The 21,239-nt window shown below is 32.9% G+C and overlaps 1 protein-coding gene across 1 annotated transcript in view; it reads right to left on the minus strand.

Moving 5' to 3' along the window:
- Positions 1-3: 3 nt before the first annotated feature.
- The window catches only part of LOC137920029 (uncharacterized), a 24,724-nt gene continuing 3,488 nt past the window's right edge, over positions 4-21,239 (minus strand). The window contains exons 4-11 of the mRNA XM_068763261.1: positions 20,428-20,679; positions 19,938-20,098; positions 16,070-16,178; positions 4,933-5,623; positions 4,140-4,342; positions 2,712-2,957; positions 1,850-2,101; positions 4-173 (exon numbers count right to left, since the gene is read on the minus strand). Coding sequence (XP_068619362.1) covers positions 4-173; positions 1,850-2,101; positions 2,712-2,957; positions 4,140-4,342; positions 4,933-5,623; positions 16,070-16,178; positions 19,938-20,098; positions 20,428-20,679 — 2,084 coding nt within the window. The remainder of the gene's footprint in view (positions 174-1,849; positions 2,102-2,711; positions 2,958-4,139; positions 4,343-4,932; positions 5,624-16,069; positions 16,179-19,937; positions 20,099-20,427; positions 20,680-21,239) is intronic.

The raw sequence follows: 21,239 nt of genomic DNA on the forward strand, positions 1-21,239 counted from the left end.
TACTCACATGTTTATTTTTTTAAGTTTAATCCAAACTCCGCCTTCGGGAATAAAAGCCATCGAAGAAATTTTTGGCTTTACTGGTTCAGCAGTTCGTTCATCCAAAGCCAATGCGTATTTTTGCAGTATTTTAACTAAAATCAACTTAATTTGGACGTAGCCTTGGCGAAGACCTGTTTGTAAAATAATTTATCCAATAACCATCAAATTCCTTTAACATAGTTGTGCTTAATCTCACCCAGGCTGGTTACAATCGGTCCTGTTCGAAATTTATGGGTGAAGTTTATATTCAGTAGTGGACTTCCAGCGGCTGAAGTATGTATAATGAGTATAATGATTATTATATTTTGTAATGCAAATGATATAAGATCAAAAGAATGTTTTCAAAACGATATGATATAATATTCAATGTAATTCCATGATTAGACTGGTAGAAAGTGAAAGTTTTGAATTATTGTAATTGGTCATACATTGAAGAAATAAAATCCACATGAGATTTGCTGTTATATTTTTTTCTTTTTATTATTATTCACGTGGCTTTTTAATAGATATTAATTAATGACTAATGATATGCTAAAAGTTTTCTTTTAGTATACCCTTTTGACTTACGAAAGTAAACAAAAAGAATAGTGCAAACAAAAATATACATAAAATAACTATGAGAAGACCATAAAATTCAATTTATACATCGATAACAGTATGATGCCACGCAAAATATCTGCAATCTTCACTTCAAATTTTAAGATAGTTCGCATTATTTTTAGGAATACATATTTATATTTTATATTTCTAATAACTTTAAAAAATAATGACTTATCGTAGTGAAAGCTGTGTTGATGATTTGTTTTGAATTGTGATGAAAAACACGTGATGAAAAAATGAACATTGTGATGAAAAACATTAACCATTTGAAGTAAACCTTTCAGAAAGTCAAGCAAGGTGACTAAACTAATAGCGACTAGTATTTTTGTCTAAGTTCAGTATACATCGTAAATATTTTATTATGAAGACAACAAAATGATTATGCCAGATGCCTAACTACAAAAACCTCACAGTTTCAATTGACACTTTTTGCTACAACTATAGGATCGCCTTCGCATGCTATTCGAGAAATTTGATGACAAAGATGCAACTCGCTTTGGCGGTTACGGAATAAATGATCGCTATTTTTTAAAAAGTAGAGCGGCATATCAGAAGACGACGAAGAAGATGAAGAATTTAAAATTGATGACAAAACTATTTTAAGCCCTTTAAAAAAGCTGGCTATCAAAAAAGCTCGTTTTTTAAGTACCACACGGGCTTAGTGAAAGAAATTTGTTGAACCGGGAACTCATTTGCAATTCTTTCTAAATATGTGCTGAATGATTTTGAAGAGATTTATGCTGTTTGTAAAAAAGTGGATGTTATAATAAAAGAACGAGAGAAAAATATTGTGAAAAAACCCCGGTTCACTTACAATAAGGTTATATTGTGTAATGTATAATAATTATAATAATAAATAATGTATAATGATTGGAGATTGGAATGGCATTGTTTATTACAAGGTTTAAGAGCACGATCATCGATTTGGATCTCTACTTTCAACAACTAAAGGTATTAAAACAAGAAGTTGGGAGAAAACGGCCCTAAATAATCAATGTAAGAGGTGTGTCTCTCATCATTATTACACTAAGCCTCACACATCACCCACTCAGCATAAATTAAAAGTTTGTCCGGAACGTAAACAAAATTAAAAAAGATACCTAGAATTTTCGTATGAAATACAAAGTAAAATTTTCCCTAACACTTACCTGAAATCTTATCAGCGAATGCTGAAATTAAAACATTACCTTACCAATACTTAACACACCTATACATTTACGTGGACCTTCTCCAAAAGGCATCCAGTGACACGGATGCATCTTAGCTTTATTCTCCGGAGCAAATCGTTCCGGGTCGAATACTTCGGGATTCGGAAACACTTCGGGGTCCATTTGTATCGCTTGAATAGGAATAAACACCATAGTTCCTTTTTCGATAACAAGATCAGAATTGGGTAATCTATATTCCTTTGTGCACCTCCGGAATAAGGATCGCATTGGCGGATACTTTCTCATTGATTCTGTAAATATAAGAAAATCCATTTAACATAATATTTTTTGATACTAAATACATATATAATAAATACAAAAAGATACTAGTAGTAGGTGCCACTCAGCAAGCTACCGCGAGTCTCGATCTACGGTACCCTTTGATCGATGTCAACAGCTTTTGCCTAACTGTCTTGATTAACATGCAACTTCCTTTCAAGAACGCTGCCGCAACGGGTTATACACTTCAAGAATCGTCGCCGCAACAAAGACAGCATTTATTAACTTCGCCACAACAGATGGCGTGCCATATGATATGCCGCGGGCCTGACTAAACTCGTATGGTATTATACCGCCGGTATATAGCCACTAAAGTCAACTTTTATTATCATTTGTTAATTAAATTTAATATCGGATCAACGAAGTAAAATTTTGTATATATAAAAGCATATCGTATTAGACAATAAAGTAAGCGAGGACTCTATGGCCTCGTTAATTAAAGACAAGGAAACAAGACCAACGTTCCTAAAAATGTGCAGAACGATTATCGAAAACGTGATAAATAGAAATATTAAATAAAAATAGAGTCCCTGTAGAAAAGGCATTATAATAATTTAAAAAAGCATATCGTAAGTAACATACCATCTAATACCATGTCTAAGTAAGTCATCTCACTCTGTGCTTCAAAAGTGCACTCTCCATTATACTTCGCTAGTATCTTTCTGATTTCTTCCCTAGCCTTGTCCTGCAAGAGAGGATTTGCGGCCAATTCGTACGCCGCAAGCTGTCCGACTGTTGACGACGTCTCATATCCAGCTAACATGTATAGCATAGTATTCCCTGCTATATCGGTCATTGAAAATTTACCATCCCGTGGTAAGTTTTGACCTTAAAACATAATATCATCTAATAATTCATCATCTTTAAGATAAATAATAAATTTCTTAATGTACTTAAAATACAAAATTAAAAACGTTTGAAAAAGTGTTAGACATTATACATTGACTTCTTTAATTAATGTAATTACATATATTACGTTCTATTTGATATTTTGCGTAGGTATCATGTTTATATTACTATTACTATATTACATCTATGTACTTTTTTAACACAGAGAATGTCACGACTAGTTAGAAATTCCAGCAGCATCTAACCAAAACTAACTTCACTATATGACTTGTAATTATTATTTAGTATAGAATATTTCATTTATATAATTATACATTAATTTAATGCACCGGTTATCTTGAAAACAAACAAGGCGAGAGTAAGAAAGTGTGAGTTATGATGTAAAATAACTATACACTTTATATCGGCGAAAGAAGATGAAAACGTTATTATCTAACTTAGTAACTGCAAAGTTTAAATTAATATAACCTGTATAGCTGCTGCACTCGAAATGCCGCTACGAGATCGAATCGGGGATGATGAAAGATGATAAAGAACCATAGACCAACGAAAGTAGAAAACAGCCCAACTAATTAGCGAAATAAAATGTCTGCGCGGAGGCGCCCACATAGCACACAGAAGGAAATGCCGCGGGGACTTTGAAGTTCGCCCACAAGATAGACAGACGACCGTGTTAAAGTCGGCGGAAGCGCTGGATATGGCATGCATTGCTACCAGTCCTATTGAAAATCTATAAGAAAGTCCTATGTCTAGTCCTATGGTCTTCCCAGGGCTTTAATGATGATGAGAGACTATGTACCACGCATTATTTATAGTGAGCCCTTATAGTGAGCGACGCTTTCAAACACAACAATTTTTTTTTAAAATAACACGTTGGATATTACGTTTTTCAATCGTTGAAAATTCATCGTAGAGTTATGGGGTAGACGTATAAAAACTTAAAAAATATATAGTATGCTAATCTGACTAATGTGTTTCTTTTCACTTTTTGTTTAACTACATCTTCATTTTCATATGCATATGCATACAATCAGCGAAGGCGTTTTAAAAAAAGTATCATTTTCTCTTCATGTTTACGAATACTAAACAAATCAAACACCCTTTCTTTAAAGGTTAACAATTTCACATGAATTATTACATGAATACTTGAAAATAACTTACCAAATTTATTCACAGGTTTATTATTTTTTAACTCTATGAGAGACTGTAGAAAATCATTCCGCTTGTAATTATTCTCCTCCCGGTATTTGACAGTTTGTTTTACCAAATTGTAATAGAACGTAGTTACTTCAGAACTCATTCGCCTTATTTTCATTTTATCATACAGGTCCGGTAGAATAAACGCTATTGTACGAATCAATGTCCTGGGAGATCAAAAAAACTTTTTTTTAACTAATATTATTTTTAGCTAAAATTTTTAATATTCTAATTAAATTAAAAAAAAAACAATAAAGGATGGATTAAACAGTAAACCTTTAGTATGTTTCCAAAGGTTTAAGAAAAAAAAGTATAAGATGACAAGCACAACTATAGCCTAGTACTGCACCAAATCTTACGCAGCAACGTGTTCTGAAAAGGTTGGGTAGTTTATTCCGTTGTTACCGTCAAACATGGGCGAATGTCTCAGATATTCAACAGACCGACGCAGTCCAGTCATTGGCAAGTTGAATTGGCAGAGGACAGGCCACATAGCACACTGTACAAATGGCGACCTGGGCTTTAAAATTCTGCATCTCATTGCAAATCTATGTACTACATAGATTTCAACAGTAGATCTAAACGACTAAAACTAATGATGATGAAAGATAAATGGATAGTACAGTGCTAGTCCAATATCTTTTAATATTTGTAGTAACGGACACTAATTTATCGTTTTAATGAAAGAGGAGAATCCTGTTCTTAAAAAGCATGCACGGTTATGATTTTACTTTAAAATAAAATTTAATTTACTTACAAATATGTCGAAACCGGATTGAAAAACTCAAATCCATACTTCAAAAACTCTGAATTCGGATTCTTAAAACCATTGCATTCAATTCCAAAGCCAACGCTCGCAACGATCTCCATCATATAAGTTTGAAATAAGTAAGAAAAGTTCATTGCTTCTTCCTTAGAGTACACGAGATCAATATACGCTAGGGCATTATTCGCAATGTTTTCTACTAACATATACATTGATTTAATCTTGTTATTTGAAAACGTGGGCGAAATCTTCAACCGCAAATTCCTCCACTCGTTACCGTGCAAAGTAAAAAGATGTCGTGCGAGCGGGTCACCGACGCCTCCAGAATATAATCCGTGCGATTGGAAATGATCAAAATCTTTGATCAGTATAAGCTTCATCACGTCAGGATCTATGATACACAACACTGGTCGATGAAAACAGTACATTCCTACGTACGGCAGATGTTTATATTTAAAGTAAACGTTACAATGCGGTTGGAAAAACTGCTCTTTTCTCGCTATCACTGCCCTAAAATTTCCAAAAGGCACCACGGGTTTTGGTCCGAAAACTTTTCTCTTTGTCCAATACGTGTATTTATATTGGAACCATATATAAATAAAGGTTAATGCAGTTATAATAAAAAGTATAAATTGTTTTGTCAAAACGTTAAAAATTAGTATGTACATTTCAAAATTATTGACTTTAAAACAACAAAGTAAAATCGTTAAACTTTTAATATATATTCTCTTCTTCTTGTAAACAACTTGTCAATTGTTCCGTTTCGTGATGGTTACAAACTATCTTCACATATTTCCACAAACGGATAACAAAAATACGTTAAACTGCTTGAAAAAATTATTAAATTAAAAAGAATCCAAAGATACAGAAACAAATTTAGGTGCGTTTTAAAATTTCCGTACAGTTGTAAGCGTTCGGAATGAACTCTTCACAAAATTGTATTATATTTATAGTAGCTGAGCAGTTCATCTCAGATGCATGCATAAATATACGCATTTAAAGTTCTTTCACATAAATAGTAGATCAAACATAAAGATAAGGCAAACAATACGAGCAAATTTACGCCGCTTTATCTTTTTTTTGTTAACCCTGGTTTGATCATTATTGTGAAAGACTTGTCAGTAGCCAAGGCATTATTATTCGCAGCTAACCTAAAGCCTAATCGAGGAACAAGCTCCAGGAGCGCTCAAACACACTTCGGAGGAGTCGAGGCGGGCCAATCGGCCTCTGCTTTCACAGCGCAGTCGGAGTAACGGAGAGAAGTGGGTTGGCTGTTAGGTTGAATATCATAATTTCAGCAATAAGACGACAGCAGCTGGATATAACCTATAGATTTCCAAAAGAACAGACTGGAAGTTGCTTACATCCTGCGTTTTCCGACGACCCTAATAAGATTATCTGACCACACATCACCATTCCACAACTTTACCTTAAGGCCATCTGGTAGCTGGGACCTGAGGTATAGCGTTTCAATACAAGTTTTTCATTTACAAAAAACTTTTATTTGTGGAACAGATGCTTTGCGCGTTTGTGGTCAGCCCACTACATCTTCAACTTGCGAATCTGGCTTATGTCGGTTAATAAGCTGGCACAGAAGAGGCTACACACATAATGTACATAAATGTTAACCCGGGTCGCTACCGACAGCATTCTTTTAGCCAAGTCGACTCCCTATGAATAACCGTCTTGTTTGACATGCGTCTCGCCTTCAAAGACTTTGTCGCAACGGACACCGCACTTCGAGGAACGAATTCGCAACGGATACCGCGCATTAAAACACATCAGCATACGGCGTGCCATTTGATACGCCGTCTGTCGTATCCTTTCTGTATTACTATTCAGGCGAGTGTTTAAATAGCCATGTAATTTTGTAAGTATAGGTATTTCGCCTTTGACAGCCATTCGGTATTTAAACTTTCGTCGGCTTAACATTGTTTTTCTTTCAGTTAAGATACATCTCTACAACTAAACAATGATACTCTTTCATAAATTTTTTCAACCAAATCGTTATTATTTAAGTCGTAGATTTACGTTATAAGAGGTAAGACTACTACTACTATACTACTATAAACATACAAACAGCAAAAATATTTTGTCTTATTTATAACAAACAGTAAGAGTGTTTCGAATAAATTGTCTGACACAGCCATTGCGGTACACTACCTTTGATTGGTCAAGTACTCAACAGAAGGCGATATTTTTATTTGTCCTTAAAAATTTACAAAACAAATATGTTTATATATTTATTATATATAAATATATCTATATTACATATTATACAATTACAAAACAGAATTAATGACCAAGAGCGTAATATTGTCTATTAAATGAAAAAAATATTATGAGCTGTTATAATGTCCCAGGAAAACATATTTCGGACAAAGTAAAAAGAAACAATTAAATGTGTTTTTTCCGTGGACGTTCTCGAAAATTAAATAAATGCAACGATTAAAAAATATTAAGACAATGCATCTCAGTTCTCTGTCCCATGACCAGTAAAGATGAAAACAATATTGTAGGAACGGCTCTTTTTAATACTATGGGTTAAACAAAACTCGTTTCTTTTCTCGTAAATAATATTAAAAGCGCTTAAAAATATTTAATTTTTATACTCTTTATAATAAAAGTTGGAAAATATACATTTCTTCCAGACAACCTGTATACCTACCAATATGCCTTTGTTATTGTAAACTCTCTCTTTCAAGTAACCTTATAATAAATCCCTTGGAATTAAGTCGTGTCATCTCAGTGGCGACGGGATATCCTAAAAGTGACAATAAGAAATATAAGCCCTCCAATGTCAAATAAAAAACATTTTGAGTTTCAATTAAATTCTTATTATTTTGAAACGGCGGCTTCGTTATTGTAATAACTGTGATTCTCTATTATAATTTACTTTATCATCAGAACAACAAAACGTTAAAGTAAAATTAAATACATGCATTAGTAAACAGCTATAGTAGAAAATAATATATATGTGAATATTTCTTGACTATCAAACAACAAAACCTACTCGCACTTATATATATAATACTTACTGCGTTCTTACGTGCATTGACAAAAAGAACTTTTAAGATGTGAAAAAGTATTATTAATACCTTAATTATGCTATTCATTGTCAATCTGACTTATTTTTATTATTTCAGGTTACATTTAATCCGTTGTGTTTTTACTGTCAACGAATTAAGTAAGAATTTAATTAGAATTAATTTAAAAAAGGCAAAATAACATTGTTTAACAATAGATTTTTTATTTAAAATAAATAAAAATAGTTTTCACTACATAGTATAAACCAAAAGCGTTATAAGAAACGGATACAGCATCTAATTATTCTATCAACCAGCTTATATACAGGCTGATCGGTTATAAATATAAAAAATTAGGGGGTGAATGTATAGCTCCTTAACATTCAGTACAACTTATCAAAAATCAATGGTTTCAGAAATAGTGAATAATAAATAAATAAATGATAATATAGTTGAAATTGGTTATACTACATATTAAAAATAATTATTGTTTATTATGTTCCAGCAAGAAGTTTTGCCTACCGCATTCCAATAGAATATCAGAGTTATCACTTTATACAGAAAGATTGGAAATAGGTGTAAAAACTATAAAGCTTTTTGTAGACAAAGCTATACTTCAACCATTTTTAAAGTTTTTACACCAATAACCAATCATCTTGTTACATACAATACATAGCTCGATGGTCTTCCAAATATTTAAGGACGAGGCTCCCAGAGACTAAGCTGTAAATGTCTACACAATACACACAACAATATTATAGTTGCGAGTAGATATTTACACTAATATAAGAAGTATTCATGATTCGCACGTCTCTGGACGCAAACAGCATATACTATATACTCCGTAACACAGCGTCAGCGGTCTCATGTTCAATTATTTATCTTAGTATATACTCAGGATCTCATTTACTAATTGTGTACGTCATGAAAGGAATGCCAGAAGAACCCACTTTGATAGAAACCAGAATCAGATTGATCTCCCTCACAATTTAGCTCATCTATAATAGTATCCTCAACGTAAAGCTATGAGAGTTCCAAACGCGCCCTGATTTGATAAGACCCCGCAATAAAATCAGTCGAATTTTTTGTGGTTACTTTTTCAATATTCTTAATACAGTAGTTAGTGCAAATAATTTCCAACCTCTGTTACCAGTATTAAAATCCTACTTGAAAAAAAAATTTACAAGTTTTTACTTCATGAGCCAACCTTTACCAGATAATTTAGAGACATTACATGGAACTATATCGTAATTTAGTACATAGTTATTCTCAAAAAGGTTACTAATTTATGATAATTTATTAATATTCTTATGTACATAGATCAGATTGTCATTCATATTTTGACTATGTACCATCATAATATTTTATTCACTAATTTTTTTTTTCTAAGAGAGCCACTAGATCTTCCATTTAAGATTGCACTAATAGCTCTCTTTTGTGGTTCAGAAATTGTATCGACCTCACCGGCATTACCCGATACAAGTAAACTTGATAAATAACAAATATGTGAGGTGATTGTAATTTTGCGTCTAAGGTTAGCCCATGACTATGTAGCAGCGTCCGTATCAAATATGTTGCTAAGCCCAAAACTTGAAAACCCTTGAGACAATTCGGCTCTAATGTCCCTATATAAAAATGCCTAGAAATAATACGCACATTATTTTTTTTAAAGAATGCAGGAATTGATGTAAACATTCCTTAGTTGTCCAGAACATAATTTCTGTGTGTGTGCGTGAGTCGAATTTTTAACCCAGATAGTACTTGTTTTTGTGAATATGTAACTATTGACCTTCAAACCATAAAGGTTAGCGGTCAAGATTACCATGCAGTCATTAAATATACGGATCGAGAGTCAGTCGTTGCAACACTACGATGTGATGAAACTCATTCCGTAGGCCAATTAATTATGCCAATAAAATATCGAATTAAATTAATCAATGTGTCCATATTACATATTATAAAGAAAATCCAAAAAGGCAAAAAATCGAAATGCGACCGCATTTCGATTTTTTGCCTGATCAGATCAAATTTTTTATTTATTTAGTTAGTAAAGAAATCATGCTATGTTATGAATGGTTCTTGTTTTGCTACCGTATTAAAGATATTGTGACAATGACAACCAAAAATATCTGTTTGAGTTTGTAGTAGGCATTTCTTAGATCATGGCGCATTTAGAACCTTCGTAACTTAAAATTGAAGGGGAGTTCGATCTGATTCCGTCCGCGTTTTTATTCTGTCTCTTCTGTCATTTTTCTTATAAAGTCCACAATTGGGTAAATGTAGATGAATATTATGGATAAATAAATATACACCTCGGCCAATACCATACCTGCACACCTAACAACTGTACTGTATATAACGCGCTATTAGGTTAACGCTATAGTTTCGAATTTCGAATGCAAAAACTACAAATCTTGCACAACTTTGGATCTTTGCTATTATACTTTTTCATTAAAAAGTGAAATAAAGTTATATTTGCTTAAATTATTTTGCGTATAAATAGAATGCCAAATTAGATCGAAAATGTATATCAAGGTCCTGACCGACGTAGCACTGCCATGACAATGACATTTTAAAAAAAAATTGTAAACACATTTTCATCCATTTTCTTTTGTAAAAAAATATATTTCAAGCTATATGCTTGTGAAAACAGTAAATAATGTCAAACATATTCTTTAACATTTATATTATTTACTTTACATCATTTTCCAAAAAAACAGTATCAGATACTCCCTCTGGATAGTGAAATAAGTAAAATTAGGTAAACTAGAAAATAACTCCGGTAACCCAAGTTTCATAAAATAGGACTTCATGTTCACTCTATTCCTTATTCTTGGTAATGTATCGTTACAATATAAAATCATAGAAAGGATTTTTAACATAAATCGAATTTTTTTTTAAGTAATTAGTTTATAAAATAAATCGGTGTAAATAGGCAAAATCGATTCATCGAATCCTATTACACAATTTTATTAATGGTATTATTATTGTAACCTGCTTATTTTATCTACGTAGAACACCACACAACTAAGATGAACAAGTGCTACAACCGAATCACTGTAATAACTAGGAATAAATTTATGGTGCCGTTGTATGTGGTGTAGATAGGAGCGAAAGATATAACAACAAATTCTCTATTTAACCTGCACTAACGTTTGCTGAGGTAAAGGTGAGTAACGAGTTATCTCACCTCGACCCCTCGACTAGGCACGAGGTCTGTTTAATCAAAACAACGTTGCACACGCTGACTGGCTGTGTTCGTTATGTTAATTAATAGTTGTCATAATTATCCTTGTCTAATGAGATATTGTAGCATATTTTACACAGCAATTCTAATATTACGAGAGGTAACATTAAAAGTTTTAAGAATACCAAACATTAAACTATCAACTCATTAACTATTTGTTGTATTTCAAAATGGGAGACTATTTTGACAATCTATGCATCGTACCCTCCTGAATCATTGTGAGAAGCAGTGTATGTTTTTTTTCTAAATAAGTAAAGAAAGACGCATGAGGTCGGAAGTAAAGAAGATGACTCAACAATTTTTAACCTCTTGTGGAGTGCACTGACCGCTTTGTCCTAATGAGAGTACTTTGCTTTCGAAATTTTTCAAACAAATGCCAGTGTACCACCCTGCCTTTATTTGTTTCTTTATTTTTCGTTACTTATTATATCGTATTACTTGTACTACTTATTACATTGCATAATAACCTGTCCGAGCAAAATATGGGTCATCCATCTAATACAAAGCTTCCTATCGCCTAAAATATCAGGCAAAATATTTTAAACTTTACTCATTCCATTACCCAATTTTCGACAAATATGCTGGTAGGTTTTTCTGTTGCTGCTGAAGGACGTCCCACACGCGAATCATAATTGAGATTAATGCGATCAATTTTCAACTGGTAAAAGTAATTGTAAATGGCCAGCTAGCCGTAGTCGAAAAAGTCAAACAACAAATAAGCAACAGAGATAGATTTCTCGTTAACGTTATATGAAAGTATATTTCTAACACTGGGTCTGTTTACAAAAACAAAAAACAAATATCAATAAAATAGGCAAAAATATAAAGGTGCAAAATATTTAATAACGAAAACAGCCCTTTTTGCGTTTTTAAGTATTTTTAAGCTTGTTATTAATTTTGTCTACATTATTTCAACAAAGGATATATATAGACATGCGTGAGATTAATATCATGTTGATTTTCACGTGGCAAATAGAATATTTATGTCATGAAAAATTATAAAATTGTCATTAAAAGTGTAACAATATTTTTGCAAGATTCTTGTCGATAGAATCAACATTCTAAACCTGTATATAGTAAAAATTTGGACTAAAATACTATGTTTAAATTTATTTTTAAATACGCCAATTATATTATACCAATGTATTGTCGTTTCGAAGGTGCCTAGAAAAGTCTATTCAAAAAAATATATTTCGTTATAATAAGTTTCATTGTGATGACTTATATACATAAATTAAAAAAAAAGGAGAATTAGGAATATATCGCAAACTATAAATTGACTATAAACTTTAATAATTTGTTCAGTTTTATGTTTAGGAAAATATTCGGTAGCTTCTTGATTTTTAATTTACAATTTGTTTAGTATATAACTGTACAATTTGGCGTTTTTACTCATACTTGAGCATTAGCGGTCCAGCGGTAGAGCACTTGCGATCGTAGGTCGCTGGTTCGATTTCCGGGATTCTGTCCGAAGTAATCTCACTTTGTGCATTAATTATAGAATATATGGGCAGCAGCGTCCTCTGTGTGCCAAAATATCATACTCCGATCGCCAACCCTCCTGCCAAGCATGGCGATTTTGGTATATCTCTCCATAGATATCTTCGGAGGAAGCTCACGCCTTACAGTGGGCGTCTATAGGCCGAAACGACGATATATGTACTGGTGGTGAAACAAGGTATAAATTATACACTTTTAAATATAGATAAAAACATACATAATTATTACCATATGATTTAATATAATTGAATTAACTGCTTATTATTTAAACATGCGTATAAACTCTCTAAATAAACATAAATTTTATTGCTTAGCCAGACCATTACTTTACTTTTGCAATCGTTTTTATTAATTGATATTTATTGGAATTTCGATTGATTTTACCTTACAGAAATTAACACGATAAAACCTAAAGAGTATGTAAATATTTTTCACATTACTCCTTCATAAATACAATATCGTTTTAATACATAAAGCACATTCATCTGACGTTGTTACGTACGTCATATTATTTTACTGTAAAAATGAGACATATTTAAAAAGTATAATTAATTCTAAAGCAAGTAATTAAACCACGAGAATTGTATGAAAATGGAGAGAATTAAACTATACGAAGAGTTTAAGTTGATCGAAAAAACTGAAGCTGAAGTCAATGGAGCTTGGAAAGGTTGCCCTTTATTTAAAAACATTAACTAACAAAATAATTACAAAAACACTTTTTGGTACTCTTATTACAAAATTATATGTTGTCTACATCCACTGATGACACATAATTTCTTTAGAAAACGCTCTAAAAAGCCAAACCCAGAGAATCTTAGTCATATGTACCAAATAAAATGCCGGTTCACTTACACAATACTAAAATGTAATATTAGACTTACGGTTTTACTAATTTAATAAGATTCCTATGGTTTGTAGGCTTTATATGCTATAGATACTCTATCTAGAGGGTTTTCAACGAATGATATAATTGTTTTTATCCGTGTTTGCTTTTGTTTTCCTACACGGTTTTAACAGCTTCGACTAAAAATTGCTGATCCGATTTCTCGAAGGTCTAACAATAATCGCAACGGGGTGAGGAAGGAATGGCAAATACTTTTCGTATCGGCCTCTTCGTTTCAATAATCAGCCACCAACGCACGCGACGGGGCGCTCACGTATTTCCTTCATCGGCCTCCACTTGACTGAGATTTTCTAAGGAGTCTCACTGTTTCTCTTAAGGCTGTTATTAACGGTCATTAAATTCTAACAGGTGCTCATCTGCTGTTGTTCTTCATGGCATTCGTGTTCGGTGCGTTTTGCACGTTTTGCTTTCACATGATTATGTATTTATTTGACGAGAAGTGCGTATTGTTTCCCAAGCTCCTGTCACTGACTTCACTCCGTCACAATCTAATCTACGAGTTCATCCCGGACGAAAAAATGGCTGAGAGTTAGTTTAACTTATAACGATCTTTTATTTTTTACTTTTTTGAGTTTAGTTATTTTTTATTTAAAACTACGATATGGATGTAGAAGTCCGTTTATGTTTTATTATACGTATAAGAAAATTCAAATTGTAACTAAAATAATCTTCAGTAAATCTCACAAAGCAGCTTAATATCTATATATACCTTAATATCTACTGAAGGCTTATGTGGAGATATATAGACGAACGAAAATAACCGACATAGCCCAGCGGATTGGCAAGTTGTAGTGGTAGAGGTGAGGTCGTATAGCGCGCAGAACAAATGATGGCTGTGGCAATAAGGTTGTGGAATGAAAACCACGGACCAGCGAGCGCAGCGCAGCAAAGCAGCTTTGCAAAACAACTATTTAATACCGTATTTTATAAGTAGATATCACATAATATAAAAAGAAAACTACTCATCCATAATTTTCATTAATAAAAAAAAGCTAAAAAATATTTCACAAATATCATGACGGCAGTAAATCATTTTAAGTAGACGATAATTATGTGCATAAATTTAATCTCGCGACAGTGCACGATCATTGATACAGAGCTTAATTTTAGTGTTGCCAGTGGATTTCCTAAGTACTCAATGGATTGACAAGAGCGCGTGCTATTTACCAACGTATGTGCCCCTAGTATCGGGTATTTTCGGCCTAGTGTGGACCACAATGTTTCTCATGTGCTCGGCCAGTAGCCGCACACTTACTGGGTATATTTTTTTTAAATATATTGGTACTTTAAATCGCTTAAACAAAAAACATCTTTTTTCATCTCAGTCTTTACTAAAATATTATAAATTTAGCCTGCTAAATATTGACATAAATTTGTCACACCACGCAAGGGACGATCACCGGTGGGGATGTTTTTGTGGATAGGTTTCACACATAACCCTGTCCTCCCCCCAACATTCCCATTTCCCCTCAAACAAAAAAAAAGAACCTAGACTTCCAAATACTGAAGATATAATTTTATGCAAGCGCACATAAAAATTAAATACACACTAGATTATTATTATATAATAGAGAAAATTGTAATATTTGTAAAAATTCAACAAAAGTTATCAAAACCGAGAGACGACAGTCGAGCAAATTAAGAGATACGTGCAACCAATAGGAGTCATCTTATAAAAGGTTTTCCAAAAGTGATTAAAGTATTCATAAAGCGATAGCACTTATGTATTGTATATCTCCAATTTTTTACTTTTTTATTTACAATACAATGTATTACAAAACCTTAAAATACAGTTACTTTGTGATATTGTTACTGTACTAGACTATTCAAAATTAATATCAATATTCAGCCTACAGCACTTTTATTTTTAAATGAATACTTTTTAGGTTACAAAGACCTTGGCGTGTATTGCCTCCGGTTTTCGTATTCTCTCTGCTAATGGGCGGTCTTTGCGTCTACTCCTCAACTGTTACACAATACGGGCTGGAAGAACTTTGTCTTAAATTAGGCGAAATTACCGGAAGCACTACGTACGTTGAACAATGAATACTTATATAATCCCAAAATTTTCAAAACGGAATTTATTACAGCCTTGGTCAAAAGTATTAGGCACCCCTATGAAACGCGTGAACCCCTAAACTTCATACTAAACTTAAACTAAAATTCATTTATTGGCTTAACAATACAATTAGCGGCAATACATATGTGTAAAGTAAGGTATAAGCAACAGATGTGTGTTTTGTCTCCCGTGTTTATAAGAAGCTGGTGAGCGCACAAGTTATATAGAGGATGCATAATACTTTTGCTCAATGTGGTAAAATACAATTTAACTAATCTTTTCTCGTATAAAATATCTGTCATCGCTTTGTATAGCTGCACGTACACCGTCAATGTGGCTACTTTAGCATACGAGCGACGCATCCGCGGCGTATACCAGGCCATCCAGCTCACCGTGGCCTCTGCCTGGCTCCACACCGCTTGCTGGCTGCTCTCTGCACTCCTGGCTCTGGTCAGAGTGATGCTCTCTGTGGATTTTCATCTCATCCGTGTCACTGTACATCTACAAGGAGACATCGATAAAATGCTGGTAAACTTTTTTCAAAGATTTAACAAAGGAATTATATGTATATTTTAAAAACTTATAAGAAGTAATTTTATAAACATTTTAATAAATGTAGCAAAAAAATTTTGAAATTTGCACGTCTCGGATATGCGGGAAACTGCTGTTGCAAATCCTGGAGTCTGTGTCGCTAGCCTGGCAGACTGCGCACCGCCTATCTCACTTTTTTATGGCTACGTGTCACATTTAACCTAATTACTTTTGATTCTTAATAACAATATGTATCGTAATTAGATGTTTTACTTGTTATTTAAATCGACGAAGACTACCGATATTAAAACCCGTCCGTAGTCGATTAATACGGTCATACAGTATAATACTATTATTAGACTGTTCCCTTTAAAAACTCCGCCAAGTAGGTGATATAATTACTAAGATAAATATGTAGATGTACCATGTAATGTCTCTAGGCCAGCATAAATTCAGTATAATACATGATTTTGTATCGTGAAACTTAGGTGACGAAAGATGTAACACAAACCGTCAGTAAAGATTTCGGTCGAAAATTCACAGTTTTTTAGAAAACTAAAATTTTATGTATACATTGCAACACGGTCTTAAATAACTGCATTACCACATAACTGGCTTTATTATGTTATTCTATTCTTATACCGTGTCTTGTTATGTAACAATTAATATGTTTTTATGATGTCCTCGTTAATAAAGGTTTTTGTTCATTGCAGCAACGTTACGAAAGACATGTACGAACAGTTACTCCGGATTACAGGGAGCAACATGCTAGAGACTACAATTTGTCGTACAGTGTAACCAAAGTTCATTTTAAGAAATCTTTCAACATTAGCAGCCCCAATGGAGAAATATTATACGTATCGAAAAAACCTGAATTCGTATCGCAATCATCATTGGTTCCCGATGAAAAGAGAAAGTTGATGAGAATAACCGCTTACGAAACAGTTTCTAAGGAAAATACATTTATTGTTAAATTATTATACGATGTATTAGACAGAATTGACTTAACCTCACATTCTATGGTAAATATTTCTACCACAAACTCAGAAAGAAACTCGTCCAGTTCTATTATAGTTCGTCAATTTGGACAGGAACGGATTAAATCATTCCGCCAAGGAGAAGATCACGAATCCTCCGAAAGATCGCGGGAGTTCTTATCGATTGATCTACGCGATAGTATAGGGATTTACACAGAGCTGAAGAATAGTATTATTCAAAGCTTAAACAAATTCTTGGATGAGGCTGAAGATAAAGCCCTGTTCATACCTAAAAGTAAAGTATTCCCATCCGTAATGAATATTACACCAGATATGAAACAGGTATTGGGAATGGAGGAAATGGCTGAACCAGAAGAACAAGTCGATAAAAAAATAAACGAAGAAGAAGTTGTCAATAAAGAAACAATTGAAATCGCGGAAATTGATTCTCAATCTTCTGAAGAACACGTCTCTAACGTAAACATCAAAAATAAGAGAAAACAGAAAAAAGAAAAGCAAGACTAAGAACTATCTTTTAATAACTCAATTTATTTACATTGTTTTTAATATTTAAGGCGGCCATAAATTTTTGTTTTGATACAAATCATTCACGGAACAATCACTTCTTATTAAAAACAAAACGATATTCGCAATACAAAATACGAATATGTTAAAGATACTTTCAATTATGAATTAATTTAAAGTATCTTTAACATATTTATGTTTAAAAATTAAATATAAAGAACTGGTCTTTTTTATTATTATAATATTTATTATTGACATGCTACATGTTAAATTACTTGCATGTAATTTTTTTGCATAAAAGAAAAAATATTTTTGTCGCCGCAAAATCAGAAGATCCGTAGAAGAACTAAGGTCACCGCATAGCTCTAAGAATTGCTCGTCTCAAAATGCAGTAGACGGAGAACATGGCTCATGTAACTTCTGTTGTGGCTCGTGTTGGGGCTGAACAGTTTTTGAGTTGTGACCACACGCTGTTGGCAGGATGTGGGTAGGTCCCCGACTAAATGAACCGACGACATAGTTAAAGAAAGTAACTGGATGTAGACACCGTATTACCAGTCATCGTGATGTTCTTTGCAGGAGGACTATCCATTACAGTGGACGTCTAAAGGCTGATATGATGATACTAAAGATGGGTAACTTTGTAAATAATTCTCCACGTAACTTAACAAAGGTAATGGATGACAATAAGAATTTAAATCTATAACAGATGTTAAATTAATTCAAATATATTTTAATTTTATCATGGCCAACCACTGCTTTCCAAGCTACTAGTACAAGTTCGCTGACCTACTTTATATGACAAGGTTTTAACACTGTAAGATTTCTGTTGACATTTATAATGTGTATAAATGTAAAATTTTGAAAAGATTAATTTTTAATGAATGTAGGTAGTGTAATAAAATAATTTCCATTTACTTTTGTGTTTGCTATTAAAATGTAAAAGTCTACACGGCATAATGGCACCTTAGGATGTTTTTTATAGCCCATTATTATTTTAATTGTATCAATCGTTTATGATTTTGATTATAACTGCTTTAAACATCATAAATTTATCAAATTGTCGTTACTACTACGCAAATCTGGCTTACCATAGGCATATACGAAAGCTACATCAAGATGCAACATGGTGAAAAAAACTTTGTTAGTGTAAAAACCCCAGCTTGATGATGTTTTGATATAAATTAAAAAAAAAAACAAATTATTAAAATCACAAAGTATTCAGAGGTTGTTCTCAAGACCTTATAGTTAGGGCTTTAAGTTCTGGAGTGGCAATCAGGGACCGGCACGTGCATCGTAGGATGGCTTACCTCAAAAAAACAAGAGACAACCATGATCAAGTCCTCGGCAGACGCTGTATGTAGCTGGGTGCTGCTTGATTCGAACCGGTCCCATTGGTAATCTATTATCAGAGGACTTCATGCGGCTGATGATCGATGATGATGTGTTGTGAGCAAAAGAAACAACGCAAAGAAAAAATCAATTGTTATAGCATTAACACTGAATGTGGAAATGATATATAGCTGTATGCACGCTAGAGTGATTACCAAGTAAATAAAAGCATAATTCGGTCACATAAGACTATATGTCGAACAGACAATGTCCAAGTGCATACAGATATACTATATCTGAATGTATTATTATACTATGTATTAAAAAAAACCTTTTAATTTTTTACTTTCAAACTGCTTATAATTATAATATCACAATGTTTTTTTTATATTACTACTGTGGTTAGTACAATTCAAAACTTACTCTTAAAGTGCAAAAACTCAGACATTAGGTATATAAACCCTAGTTAGATTACAACAACGCCTGCAAACACACACAACGTAGAAAGTTTTCCATTGATGCATGAGGCTTCCTAACCCGTAAAAAGAAACGAACAATCTACAAATTTAAATCTTAGGTATTAATTATTTTTTTCTACACTGTGTATTAAATGAAATACCTTGAAAATCTTTATGGAACTTGACACAAATACCTAAGACGTAATATTGATTAATATTGTGAACATTCAACAGTCGTACAGTGTTGTAATGCACACATAACACAATGCTTAATGTTAAAGATAACCGCAGCGTATTTGCTTATATTACCCGCATCGCTTACAATATTATACGCAATATTTTGTTGCGAAAATATTGGTGCGTCGAATGTAATGCCTCAAGTTTTACATAGTCAATATTTTGACTGTAGTTGTTGTTACTTAATAGTGTCATTCATTTAATTTCTTAAGTTTAACCCAAATTCCGCCTTCAATAGCACAAGAGACAGCAGAAGCCTTGATCTTCAGAGGTACCGAGGTCTGCTCGTCCAAAGTTAATTCATACTTGTGCAATAACTTGACAAGGGCAAGCTTCGATTGGACGTAGCCTTGACGAAGACCTGAAAAGTGATTAAATCAATAATTATGTTTGCCATCTAATATGCTAATGGATTTGCTTGTAATGAAATAGGCTTAGTTCTAAAGTCACTGAATATATTATATGACAATCTAATTTTGTGTATAAAATATATTATTTAACAATTTAATATCGGTAAAAAGAATGTTTGTGTGAATTGATTGGAAGTTTATTCAATATGTTTTTCTCTTAAATCTTGTCCATTCGAACCAAAAATCAATAAGACGTTGGGAATCTCAAAAATTTTAAATTTAATTGCTCCGCTTTTTATATTTAAGACGACATAATCGTCGTTACTTTTTCTTCACGCACCTATACATTTACGTGGACCTTCTCCAAAAGGCATCCAGTGACACGGATGCATCTTAGCTTTATTCTCCGGTGCGAATCGTTCCGGGTCAAATACTTCAGGATTTGGAAACACTTCGGGGTCCATTTGTATCGCTTGAATAGGAATGAACACCATAGTTCCTTCTTCGATGACAAGATCGGAGTTAGGCAATCTGTATTCCTTTGTGCACCTTCGGAATAATGATCGCATTGGTGGGTACTTTCTCAATGATTCTGTAAAGATATAAAATAGTATCTAAGAAAACATACAGTAGTACGTAAGTAGTAAAAAAAATTTATATGTTTTATATAAAAAATATAAACTATAATAAATTTATATAAACTGTATAAAGAAGCGAGTGGGCCGGGCGACTGACTGTTGCTTTAATTTTGAAGGGCGCGTAATGAAACAAATTTTTGATGAATACCATAACAAAAACTTTATCTGGCACTGGCATGCAAAAGGAATAGCTTAATATTCTTTTCAATGTGCTCATTATGATATTCCATATATTGCATCATTTATAAATAAATATGAATTTTATTAATTTTTTAAAACATTAAGTATTTACACATTTTTTAATTGTGGAAATTTGAATTTTATACTATTTTTTTATTATTTGCTGTAATCATTTATTCCCTTGCTCAAAACCTTCGAACCGGTCTTAGATTTCAACCATTTCAATGACTCAATAATGTTTATCATAATTTGAAACATACTGTAGACACAGGCAGACTCTCCCTGCTAGGCTACAATACAGACAACATTCAGTTCAATTATACCATTGAAAACT

The sequence above is a fragment of the Battus philenor genome, unplaced genomic scaffold (assembly GCF_028537555.1).
Source record: "Battus philenor isolate CCGP_79_NKW_IND1 unplaced genomic scaffold, ilBatPhil1.0.hap1 SCAF_17, whole genome shotgun sequence".
Classification (NCBI taxonomy): domain Eukaryota; kingdom Metazoa; phylum Arthropoda; class Insecta; order Lepidoptera; family Papilionidae; genus Battus; species Battus philenor.